At 56.2% G+C, this 12,141-nt stretch overlaps 1 protein-coding gene across 5 annotated transcripts in view; it reads right to left on the bottom strand.

Annotated features, from left to right (window-relative positions):
- RIMS3 (regulating synaptic membrane exocytosis 3) overlaps window positions 1-12,141 on the bottom strand; it is a 128,342-nt gene that overhangs the window by 106,208 nt on the left and 9,993 nt on the right. For 4 of the 5 annotated variants that reach the window (XM_054802296.1, XM_054802298.1, XM_054802299.1 and 1 more), the window contains exons 2-7: window positions 11,402-11,671; window positions 9,811-9,952; window positions 9,590-9,702; window positions 7,785-7,886; window positions 7,524-7,663; window positions 5,231-7,300 (exon numbers count right to left, since the gene is read on the bottom strand). In XM_054802296.1, the coding sequence (XP_054658271.1) occupies window positions 7,088-7,300; window positions 7,524-7,663; window positions 7,785-7,886; window positions 9,590-9,702; window positions 9,811-9,952; window positions 11,402-11,621 (930 nt within the window). In that variant the 5' untranslated portion in view covers window positions 11,622-11,671 and the 3' untranslated portion in view covers window positions 5,231-7,087. Of the gene's footprint in view, window positions 1-5,230; window positions 7,301-7,523; window positions 7,664-7,784; window positions 7,887-9,589; window positions 9,703-9,810; window positions 9,953-11,401; window positions 11,672-12,141 lie in introns of those variants that run through there. The other variant, XR_008573968.1, reaches the window with a different exon arrangement.

Below are 12,141 nucleotides of genomic sequence, written 5' to 3'. Positions count from 1 at the left end.
AACGGTGAGATGTCTGCTACCTTTTTCATTAGGGATTGAAGGCGAAGCTTGTAGTAGCAATTAACTTGTGGCTAACGGAGTTCTGACAATTTCCCAATCTAAGGGGACTCTCTTGGTTTAGGTAATCCTTTTCAGTGCAACTTGTTGGGGACTTAAGGATGGAAAATGTGAAGTAGCAGAGATTTCTGTGTCCTTGCATGGTTGTATCGCTTTCGAATGATGCACCCCTGTCAAGATACTCAGCCTTTTGAAGCAGCTACCAGGAGGAGAAGGGCTATAGTTAGAAACAACTGGCTGGCTGAGTTGTTCTGGGTGCATCTCTCACTGCCTCCTACCTTTAACAGTCTTGGACCCTTTTAGGAAAATTTTCTTTGCCAGTACATGTTAGTATTCTGCCCCCTCGTACTTTTTGGGGGGTTAATGCAGTTTAAAAGGCATAGACTGTGTTTAAAGATTTGTAGGGTATAGGGAAAATCCCTCATGTCTTGTTTGGGAATACAACTTCTGAATTTTTTGATAGGATGAATGCTTCCGTTCGGGTGTTTCTTAAATTCACTGGTGCTTTTCTCCGTGTGCTTATGTGGATTTAGTTTTGGTTTTTTCCTGATGCCATTAGTAATCAAACTGGAGGACAAAGTTCACTTCAAACTTGGAGCTGCTACTTTACCAAGTGCTGTTACTAAGACAGATGTATATGTTTTTATATTTGAGGTATAAACTTCTGAGATTAATGACAGATTCTTGAGTCCTGGACAATATCTTAAATGGTCCAGATATCTTGTTCATCGCTTAATTTTGAGGTGGGGAGTAGGACAACATGATGGGGAAGATTATTTAGTTTTAACTGCATGAAAAGATCAAGCCCTTTTAAGAAAACAAGGCCACCAACTTCAAAGTGCTAACATTCAAGAGGCATCCGCTGCCAGGGGCCCTGGCCAGGTGGGTACAAGGAGGGGGTGCTGCTTCGGCCAGAGGCCTCTGACATCAAGCATTGCTTCACGGTCCTCACTGCAAGTGTTAGGGCAAAGTTCCCTTTTTTTTTTTTTTTTTTTTTTTTTTAGCGAGTACTGGGATCTATACATACAGACAGCAATCCTGTTAGGAAATCGGATCGATGTTTAATGCCCGTCCTCCCGCGGGAGAGATAGACACCCTTTCTGCCTACTTCTGAGGCTCCCTCTCTCCATCCACGCTGCAGGCAAAAGCTTTAGCGGGGTTCCGTGCCCTGCACGAGCAGCAGCACTGTCCTTGGCTTGTCACATCCGAGATGCTCGCCTCCTGGCCGGCCCTTCCCGGGAGGGGAGGACTGTTAGGGGAGCAGGATTGCAAACACCCGCCTGCGTTGGGCTAAGGGGCAGCCTTCGGAGTGCTCTTTATCTGCGTGCTTTTTAACAGGAGAGATGGGGGGGTACCTACTGCCCAGCAGAATCATCCCTCCCTCCAGAGAGATGCTCCCCTTACCCTTTAGCTCAGCAATCAATAGTGCAAGTGCTAAGCGAAGCAGAGGTTGGGCTGGCAGGAGCCAGCATGGGAGCAGGTGGTAAATGCACACCCCGCGTAATTGCTCTTCATCGCACAGTTACAACAAAAAATAACCTGCACTAAGCTCTGGTTCTTAAAAAAAGAGAAAAAGGAGCAGGGGGGGGCAAAAAAAGAATGAGGTATACCAATAATCGGAGCTCCAGACAGGCACAGTGGTCACACCAGCTCTTGGTGGCAGCTGCTAACCCAGGCTGCTTTCTCCTGGGCTCCTAGATGCTGCTGTGCTCCGTTCTGTGTCTGTGCCCGAGGCAGATGATCGGGGCTAAACAGTGTGGCGGTTATTCAGACAGCAAGACAAACACTTAGGCCCTTTACTGTACATTTTTCCAAGTCTACTTTTAAAACCTAAATCTTCCCCAAATACGGACCAGCTCAGTTAAGGTGAGCATTACTGTCACATCTGGGCACTGAGTCTGTTTTGTGTACCTTCAGCTGCATTACACAGAGCACATCTCTACCCCACCAATTCCAACCAGGCTTACCGCAGACGCTTCTTTTTCCATAGGAAGTCTCTTCTGCAGCCTTTCAACCTTCTTCTTAGCTCATAAGCCTGACTCTTGCACCTCTAACAACCAGCCAAGGGTTGGGGGTGTTTCCTATGCTTGTGAACGTGGAGGGAAGACTTCCAGTTGAAACAGCTTTGCTAGAGAAACGTTGGAGCAGGCTGTCGTGCCTTTGGCACGTCACGGGATGCAAACCTTGCTTTTGCTGAAGGTAATTTTACAGACCTGTCTGGAGGCATGAAAACCCAAAGGAAAGCAGAGAGAGGTCTTAATATCTTTTTCCATCTGTGATGTAAAACACATTAGGACTTTGAATTCAGCCACCAGGAAGAACGGTGCCTAAACACTGTTCCTTGACCTTTAAAATGCAGTTATTTTCCAAATCGGTAACCAAATGCACACCCTTAAGGAAGTTTACAGATGTGCGCTGTCCGAGCGTTTCACATCAATCTGGGAAGAAGTGTCTGAGTCAACTGGAAGAAAATAGAAGGTGGACTCTTTATGCCTGAAAAAACATCACCGGTGCTGTTCTTATAAATGGTCTTGTATCAGTAAAGACCCTTAAACTCTACTTACTGCTGCTGAGTATTTGCAAGCCCACTTTAAACAAGCAAAGGTATTTAAATGTGTTAACTCCTCTCACGTGCACCGATGCGTGCAAACACGTACAAATACAGCCTTGACTGTCAGTCTCATCGCTGCTAGAGCAGTCGCGTAAGACAGTGGACAGAAGTTATTCCCTATCAGCAGAAGGAATCCTGATCTCGCTCCTGTAGGGATTTCTGGTCTCGTATTTACAATCGAGAGCTACATCTCTAACTGCTTCTGGAGAAAAGGTTTTAAGAGCTGGAAAAGGGGGCCGTGGAGGGAATACTTCCCACCGTCTCAGTTGCCCTGTGGCATTTTCCGAAGCCACTTAATAGGTTTAGTTTTTTGATTGCTGGCCAGGTAATTGGTTCTGTATCTCACTCGATGTCAGGAAAACTACGTCTAAGCATCCTCTCCCCACGCTTTCAGCGTGCTACGACGTTGATGAAACAGGAGCTAATTTCTGATTGAGCCCAGAAGCCTGGCCCACCTTCTGGTGCCCGAGAAAATTTTCAGTCACTCAACTTTGGCAAATAAAAGCCCATTCCAGGCTTGTAGAAAACCCAGGGATAACATAGGCCTGGGCACAAAATCATGCAGTGCTTTCTGTGCTTTGCTGCGTGGCCGAGACACTTTCTTTACTAGAGTTTAGGGGATGTTTAAGTATCATTTCAAGGCTATTTTGGCAAAATCCATCTTTGTTACTCAAGTCGGGTGCCTTGATTGTGACACCAGCATCTGCTGTCGGCTGCGCCGTAGTAAGGTCTTGTGTGTCTCAGGTGGGTGCTGCTCGCTTACTGCTGGGAGTGCTGGGTATAAAACGGGCTGCAAAGCTGATTCAGTTTAATATTAATTATTCTGTCTAGGGGAAAATATCTGGAAAGTCAAATGGTTTGAATTCCTTTCCTGATGGAAGGTGGAGGAAAGGGAGGAAATAATCTAAAGCATAATACCTAGTCAGTGCAGCCACCTTTTGCAAATCATATAGTACATTTAAAAAAAAAAAATGCCCTTTGCAATAAAACATTTCCCCAGAAAACAACCTGGAGTCCAGAAGCCTGTGGTTTTTCTGGTGTGTGTGTGTGTGTAGAAAGCAACTGGGTGTCTTGGCTTTTTTGTTCTTGTTGTTCGAGGAGGGAAAATATCTGACACGGTCTCCCGCATGCAGAAATGAGAAGGAGCTGATGTCGCAAGGTAAACGTGGCACAATTCGGTCTCTTCTCTCGTTTTGGTTTTTCCACACAAGTGTAACCTGGGTCCTGACCCAGATGCTTCCCCAGAGACGTGAGTACCAGCTCCCTGGGGGCGGAACCGGACGTGTAGTGCTGAAAGTGAAGAAGTTAAGGTTTTGACGGATTTCAGTTTGTCTAGTGAGTGACCATCATTTGGAGTCACTGGCATGGTGGCTCCACCTCGCCGGGCTCTCAGTGAGCAGGAGGAATCGTTCCCACGAGCCCATCGCGTTGCAGCAAACGAGAATGCGCCGCTGAGAAAGGACTGGGGCGGTTTGTTCTGACATTAGCTGTGCTGTTACCCTCCAATGCGTCCTCAGCCAACCAATGGTAAAAAGTAAACCAAAGTATTTGGGTTTTCCGCGATCCCTGGAGTACCCAGGTGTGCCTTCCAGAAGATAGTTCCTTTCTCTGGATTTTCTGGAGCAAGGGAAGGTTTTTCAGCTGGCACAGAACCAGTGAGCCTTTTGCTAGACCTCAGGCATCTGCTGCTGTGGGCGTGCGCCCCGCTGTCCCGGTGTTCCCGCTGTTCCGGTGTTCCCGCTGCTCGTCACCCGCTTCCGTTCGCTATCTCAAGAAACGCGTCGTGTTGCTCGCGGAGAGGGGGAGCAGTGAAGCTCTGCAACTCGCTGGAGAAATGTACGGCCAGGGAGCTCTGTGCTGGAAGGGGAAGGGGGTGGGATGGTGGCTCCGCACCAGAGAGCAGAAAATACCTGCAGAGCTCCCTGCTCTGCCCACGCTGCTATTCCACTTCCCCGTGGACACGGTTATCGTCCCGTCACACGGAGATTTTTCATTTTTCCATTGAAATAGAGTTGGTAAAGCAAAAGCAAATAATGTTAGCTTGAAGGAGCAGAAAGCTTTTCCTCTTAAGATGCCTTCCCTCACGTATATTCAAAAATCTCGCAGGCCGGGGCAGAGAAAGCTTAGCCTCATCCAGGCGCCGTTGACCTCATATAACTGCTTCGTGCTCTGGAAGGAACGTCATGTTCAAACCATTGTTTATTCCTGTTTCAGTAGTCAGGGCACCGCGCTGGCTTCCTCAAACCGCTTGAGACCGTTAGTGCATCCCACAGCCCGTACATCGCCATTCAGCGCGAGCTCAGAGATCGGTGCGTGGGGCTTGAACGAGCACTTACCGCTCTGCCAGACGAGGATTTAATCCTTTACGCGGCGGGCGCCGGGGTCTTGAAGCAGACCCCTCTCCATCCCCGGTCAGCAGCGTCCAGCCGACTCTCTTCTCAGAGGTCTGCGGTGATTTTGATTTGATAAAGATCCAAAGTCCACGACGGCAGCTGAAATTCCTTGACGCAATGTCGCTAAAATCGTGGCGGCGTGGGGTAAACCAGCTGCCGAGCAGCGGAGTTTTGCTGACCCCCCCAGTTCTGGGTTTGTGGAGGGGACAGCTTCAGCGCAACAGTCTTTTCCTTCAGGTTTGGGTTTGTTCCGTTGTGGCAATGGGGTCGAGCTGGTTCATCGTTCCTGGCATCGCCAGGAGAACCAGGGGTTGGTTTTGTTGTGCTCTGTGCATTGTGAAATTCTCTGCTTTGCCAGTAAATAATTGTAAAAAATCCCAACTGTGCTGTGGGTTGATTTGTGTTAAAGACTGAAGGTCAGAGCCATCTGGTCAGTAAAAATTCCCCATTAACCTTTTTCCTCTTCCAGTCTCAAGACTGCTCGTCTTTTGGTGTGTTGGTGTTTTTTCTCTCTTTTGGAAACTGATCCTTCAGGACAGTCATTGCGTTAAGTATATTTTATGAAGAAACGAGAGTTTCTAGTGGTGTCTCCCCTGAGTATTTTCAGCAAATTTCATTAGGCACCTTCAAAAAAAGCTTCCGTAATTCTCGGTTTTGCTACAAGAACTGGTCCCTTGGGGGGGAACCAAAATGCTGCTTTAAAAACAAACAAACAAAACATACAAACAAAAAACCCAAAACACTCATCCTGATAATAAATTCAAAGCATCTAGTCCTTTGTTCGTAACCTCTCAGTCACCCTAATTCCAGATCAGCGGAAGATGCTGTTGAGATGTTCCCCTGTAGCGTACCAACAAGTCAAGAGTCAGAGAAAGGTGCGTCCTGCCCCCAGTCTGGCGAACCCTCCGCTCCTACCTGGAATTCAAGTATCGAGGAGAGCGCCCCAGACCCCAGGAGAGCGTCCCAGACCTTGAGCTGGCCCTCGCGGGACGAAGGGGCTGGGAGACCGACGATCAACCAGCGTGACGGTGTTCCTGCTCCGCCGGGTCACCTTCTCCTGACTTTCACGTGAGGCATCACAGAGTTTATATTTTGGGTCTTGCTTTGGCTGTACAAGACCACGGTCAGTGGTGAAACACGAGGATAAGACCAGCGTATGCTATGGTGAGGCGAGTGCACCTTTTTCTGTTCTCTCTCGCTTTGGCAATGTCACTGGTCACAGGCTACATGCTATCGAAAAAAAAAAAACATTAAAAAAGAAAAAGAAAAATGGCCACCAGAAGTGCTTGCTCAGTGTCGCAGGATTCGTGTTGGAAAACGAACAAACGGGAAGTGACTGTCGGATGTTTCCGGTCAATCCGGAGTCTCTTAGATATTGCAGAGAGTGAGTGTGTTGTTAGCACGTGGCAAGCTACATAATAGAAGATGCTACATTCCTTGGGAAAAAAAAATAGTGCTGAGTTGGATTTTTTTTTCTGAGTTTTTTTTCTTTGAAAAGCTACCTTTTCCGCAGAGGCAAGGAAGCGAAATCGAAGGAAAAGAAACCTCGTCAACATGCTGCTTGCAGCGGCGCTGAATGAATCAGACCGAGATGCTCTCGCCGTGTGGTCAGGAGAGAAACGCGTCGCGTCGATTCCTTTCCGACGGGGTGCCGGGACGAGGTGTGGTAACAGTCTCGGGATCGGTCGGCAGTCGCAGCCCTCGGTCTGCCTCTCGGGGGGGACGGGGGGGGTGGGGGGTGGTTTGGGGTTGTTGGTTTTTTTCTGCTTCTCCTTCCCCCTGCCTCAAAACACGCAGCCCTCGCTCCCTCTCCGACGTCCCCCTCCGCGCGTTGGGACGCGTGCTCGGGGAGGAGCGTGTCGAGAGCGGGTTTGTTTTGGGAAGGAGATTTCAAAAAAAAGAAAAAAGGAAGGGGGGGAAAAAAAAAAAAGAAAAAAAGGACGGGATATTTACAGCTATCCACTAACAGTTTTGATAGGTCAGGATGTCTCCGTTCCCCTCCCGGCCTCTCCCACCACCCTGCCGCCTACGGGCAGGAGGGGCTGGTGGAGCTCTCCAGGGAGGACTGGGAGAGGCGGCGCGTCAGAGGGCCGATGCTGGAGTCGGCCAGCGAGGAGGTGGGGAACAGTTTGTACCAGCCCGCGACCACGCTGGAGAGATCAAGCTCCTCCAAGACGATCTGGGCCATCCCCATGAAGCACTTGTGGTCCATGCGCCCGTAATCTCCCCAGACGATCACCTGCGGGGCAGAGAAGGCGTCAGGGCAGCCGCCCCGCTTGCCGGGTGGGAGTTTCGGGGAAAACTCGGCAAATTCAGCGTGCCCGGCCGGGGAGGACCCGCCGTGATCGGGATGGGGAGGCTGCGGTCTGAAGGACGGCTGTGAGGACGCTGGGTTTCTGTGCCCTGTCCTTGCTCCCCTCATCCCTCCCGGTCCCCAAGCGTCCGCAGGGGGAGTGCGTCACCTGCAGGACTTTGCCCTGGGGGCTCTCCTCGAAGAGCAGAGGCTGCTGGTACGACGGGTCACAGGTTTTCTTCACCACCTTGGTCTTCTTCTTGGCCAGGCAGACGCCGTTCTCCAACAGGTAAACTTTCACGTAGGTGGCTGTGTCGGAAAACAGGCAAGAAGCACCGACTCGGAGCAGGCTCCGGTGATGGTCCCAGCACAGCGCCCGTCCCCAGCACTCCCCCTCCGTCCCCGACCCCCTCCCTCCCCAGCTGCCTACCAGGGATGGACTTGGAGCCCATCTTCGGGATAAGTCCCCTCGCCTGGATCACCTCCACCTCCAGCTGCCCGTTCCGGTCAGCCATGCCGACGTGGACATCGCCTAGGCAGAGGGACGAGAGGTGCTCAGCACCCTCCCCGATGGCCACCTCCCACTGGGGACGGCCACAGCCCCGCGTCCTCTCCAGCTCTCCCTTTTGGTGCTGCCGAAAAGCACGGGGAGAAGTCGTCCCCGGGGCTGGCAGCCCCTTCGTGCCCCCCAGCGCTGCTGCTCCCCCATCCTCAGCACCCAGCGCTCAGGCACACCGAGCATCCCGCCGCCGGGTGCGTGATTTATCATGAATTTGGAGGAAGGGCAAAGCCAAGCTGATGTGAAGACGCTTGGATTTAAGCAGCGAAGAGAGAACCGGGTGAGAGCCCCCTCCTCCCACCCTCCCTGCCGGCTCCATCCCACGGCAGCCTTGCAGGGCGATTTTTTTCCCCTCGTGATGGGAAAAGGGGCCGGGATTAACCAGGGCTGCGCCTTGGCCAGGCGATGCCCTGAGCCGGGGGGCAGGCGAGACCCCGGCAAGAGCAGGAGAGGCTGGGGCAGAGGGGTCGGCGGCTGAGCACCCCACCAGGGCCAGCACCCGCCAGCACCCATCTACCCGGGGCGCTTCTCTGGGGTCCTTTCCCGCTCCCTGCGGAGGGGCATCTGCAGGAAAAAAACCATGTCCAGGCGCCTCTTCATCTCGGTGTGAAGTTCTCCCGCTTACGCTGTCCTGCTCGTACGTACGTACGTCCCTTGGCCGGCGGGTCCCCGTCGCTCGCTGCCTTGTGGCCCCGGGGAGCAGTGGGGACGGGGAAGGGGCGAGCTGACGTCCCGGCGGGGTTTAATAGGAGTGAGATGAACCTGGATGTTCTCAAAACACACTTGGCATTTCAACAGCAAGTCAGGGCCAGCACCGGGGGCTGCGCGAAGAACCGGCCGGCGGGAGAGGAACGAGCCAATGCCGCGGTGGGGGAATGGCAGGAGCCGTAGGGATTCGGCGTGCCACGGGCACTGCGGGACCTCACCCCGAGGGAAGCCAGTGGTGTCCCCCCCCCGGGGAAGGTGGCAAACCCAGAGGGGTCCAACTGGCCCCTTCCCTCCCACTGGGGCTCACACGGGGCCAGCAGGACCAGGTCCCAGTGCTGCAGGGACTGGGGGGGCAGGATGGGGGACCCCAGTAACTGTGCCCCCCCCCCAGGGCAGCTGTCCCCACTGCCAGCAGCTCCGGCCCCTCAGCAGGACTCGGGGCAGACACCTCGGTGTGCCCTGGGAGCAGCCGGGGACACGCTGCTGCTGCTGGAAATTCGGGCTTGGGGCGTGACTTTCTATAGCTATTTTGGATTTTAGAGGGAAAAATGGAACAAAACCTGGGTTTGTTGGGTCCCCTCTGCAGCGGGATGCTCGGGGGAGCTGATGCACAGCAGAGGGGTGGGAGAGGCCTCGGGAAAAGGCAGAGCTGCTGCTTCCCCCCGCGGGGGTCCTGCCCCGAGCCCTGCGTGACATTCCCTCCCCTCGCGGAGCAGCGGGGAAGGCCAGAGCCTCTGCAAGCCATGCACCGACCCGGCACGTGCTCGGCAGCAAGGGACCCTGCTGTGACCGAGCCGGTGCCCTGCGGAGGAGCGCGCGGCCGCTTTCCCCACCGCAGCCCCTTCCCCCTCGCTGGAGCATCCTTCCGCTCTGCCCAGCCCCGCACCAGCCGAGACGCGGCTCTTGCTCTGCGGGGCTGGAGACGGCACCCCCTCCCCGGGCAGGGAGCCCCCTCGGCCGGCACTCACCCATCGGCGGGGTGGCCAGCGTCTGCCGCCCCACCAGCTGGCCCGGCCCCAGCCCGTCGAGGAAGTCGCTGAACTGGCTCTCGGCGCCCAGCCGGGTCGTGGGGAAGATGAACCTGCGCCGGGGAGAGCAAAGGGCTTTCGTGGAGCATCGGGCTGCCAGGTCTGAAGTGAGATGCAGGGAGGGTGCCCAGCCCCAGGTCCCGGCCCCCACGGCGCCTTACGTGCCGTCGGAGCTGTTGCTGTTGGTGCTGCCGTCGGTGGACTCCCGGCTGCCTTGCCGGGTGACCCTGGTCCTCATCTCCACCGCGATGCCGGTCTCCGTGCTGCGCCGGATGTTGCTGCGCAGCTTTTTGGGGCCGCCCTCTGGAAGCCGAGACACGGGGTGAGCCCGGGAAGCGCTCGCTGCCCCCAGACCCTCCTGCGGGACGGGCGTCAAACCAGACGGAAGAACTGGGGTGCCAGGCACAGCCAGAGCCTCCCCACGTGCTGCTCCCCACCGTCGGTACGTTATTCATTTATGCAACCTCTCCCGGGGATGAAACCCCGCAGCACCCTGCGTGGGCACGTGTCCCGGTGCCACACACACCCCGTGCTGGAGAGCCACGGGCTGCCCCCGTGTCCCAGCCCCATCTCCCCGCAGCCCTCGCTCAGCACCGATGCCATCGTGCCTTTGCACGGCTGAGAGCCCACCTGCACCTCGGCCATCTCCCCCACGTGCTGAGACCTGCCAGACTCAGCTCACATGTGCTGACACCACCCCAGCCCGCCGCCTGGTCCGTGCTGCTGCAGAGCCACCTCCCAGCCTCCAAAACCCCCAGGGCCCCGCCGACGTGCGCCGATGTCCCCGTACCACGGGGGACGGGCACCCCCAGCGCCGCAAGCGGGCACAGCCCCCACACCGCCCGACGTCTCCCTTTCTCCACGCAGTCACACCGTCCCCACCGCCAGCGTGTCCCAGGCGGTGGCAGATGGCGGAAGGAGGAGTGTGGCACGAGCATCCACCCCTGGCACCGGCGGCAGCCCCGCTCCTGCCGCGTGAGCATGTGTGTGTCGGCACCGCGCCGCGGCTGCTCCTGGGGAGTCAGGTTTGTCCTGCTAATTCGGGGCTGCCCCCCCGGGATGTGTTTGCCTGATCCTGGCAGCCCCCCCAGAGCGGGCACTGCTCCTCTGGGCACCGGCAGCCGCGAGGGTCCCGGTCCTGCCGTCCCCAGGTGCGGTTCTGCCCGGCTCCGGCACGTCTTGCTTGGCTTTTGGGGATAATTACGCCCCTTCAGAAACACCTCGGATGCGCAGGGCTTGAGGGCTCCAGATGAACTCCTCTCTTTATGGAACATCTCCCCAGTCATGAAATGCCAACAAGACCGGAATAAGAAAGCAATAACTAGAGAAAAAGCCTGCACTGAAATGAGCTTTTTGCTTCCCTCGCCCTTTGAAAATCTATTTTAAGCATTTAAATATTTCCTAGAGCCAGACCGTTTGACAAGTCCTTTCTACGAGTTCCCTCCTTCCCTGCCCGCAGCCCTGCAGCCGGGACCGGCCGTTACTTGCGGGGGGACACACTGATCCCAGCCCCCCGGTGCCGGCAGAGCTCCGGCAACGTCCCTGCCCCAGGTTCGCAAATGGTTTTGGCAGCTGGAGAAGTGCCGGGGCGGGGAGGGAATCACAACGGGCTCCTCTAGGTCCCTCCATCAGACACGGGCGGCTCGAGCGTTGCTTTGGGCAGCCGGGAGCGTGCAACTCCCCTAACAGCAAAGGGCCGAGCTGGGGGGGGTCTGGCAGCGCCGGGGGGGGGGGGGGGCCGCGGCAGCTCACCGGTCTGGTTGAGCTGCAGCGTGCTCTTGCTCCACTGGGACAGCCCCACGATGGCCACCATCTTGGCGCCCAGGCTGGAGCGCCTCTTCTTGCTGGCGGTGATGGTGACGGAGTCGGCGCTGCCCCGCGTGCTCTTCTCGATGTTGTACATCTCGCCGCTGATGCTGGAGCTGCGGACGACATTCCTGGCCGCCGAGGAGCTGGCATCCCCGTTGAACATGGTCAGCCGCTCGCACGTTCGCCGGCCCCGGCTCTGCTGGGTGGGATCAGCTGTGGGGGGAAGCCAGGGGATGTGCCGAGCCCACCAACGCCGGGTGGTGGCACCGGCCGTGTCACCATGGTCCCACCCAGAGCAGCCCCACGGGGATGGACGGTCCCCTGCGGCACTTACAAAGCCGTGAAACTCAGGTGGCACAACCCGTCGGGGCCGTTTCTCCCAACCCGGGGGGGGGGGGCAGGGGCTGGCGAGGGAGGGGGTGCAGGACCCGCCGTCACGGGGTGCCCCCACCAGCCCTGCCCCACGCAACGTGGGCAGCCCCCGACAGCCAGGAGAGACCCACCGGTGGGCAGAGGGCTCGGTGTGCCACCACCCCACCCGGCTTGGGACCCCGAAGGGACCCCGAGGCCTGGGGACAGCCCCGTCCACCCCCGCTGAAGCTGCCCAAAGTCGCAACCAGCAAAGTTCCCCCCGCGCGTCTCCTTCTCCGAACCGCGGCTGCCGCATCCCTACGAGCTGCTCC

Source organism: Grus americana, chromosome 23 (genome assembly GCF_028858705.1).
Source record: "Grus americana isolate bGruAme1 chromosome 23, bGruAme1.mat, whole genome shotgun sequence".
NCBI classification, from domain to species: Eukaryota; Metazoa; Chordata; class Aves; order Gruiformes; family Gruidae; genus Grus; species Grus americana.
Note: the sequence above shows the minus strand (reverse complement) of the source record. Positions and strands in the feature narration are given on the sequence as shown.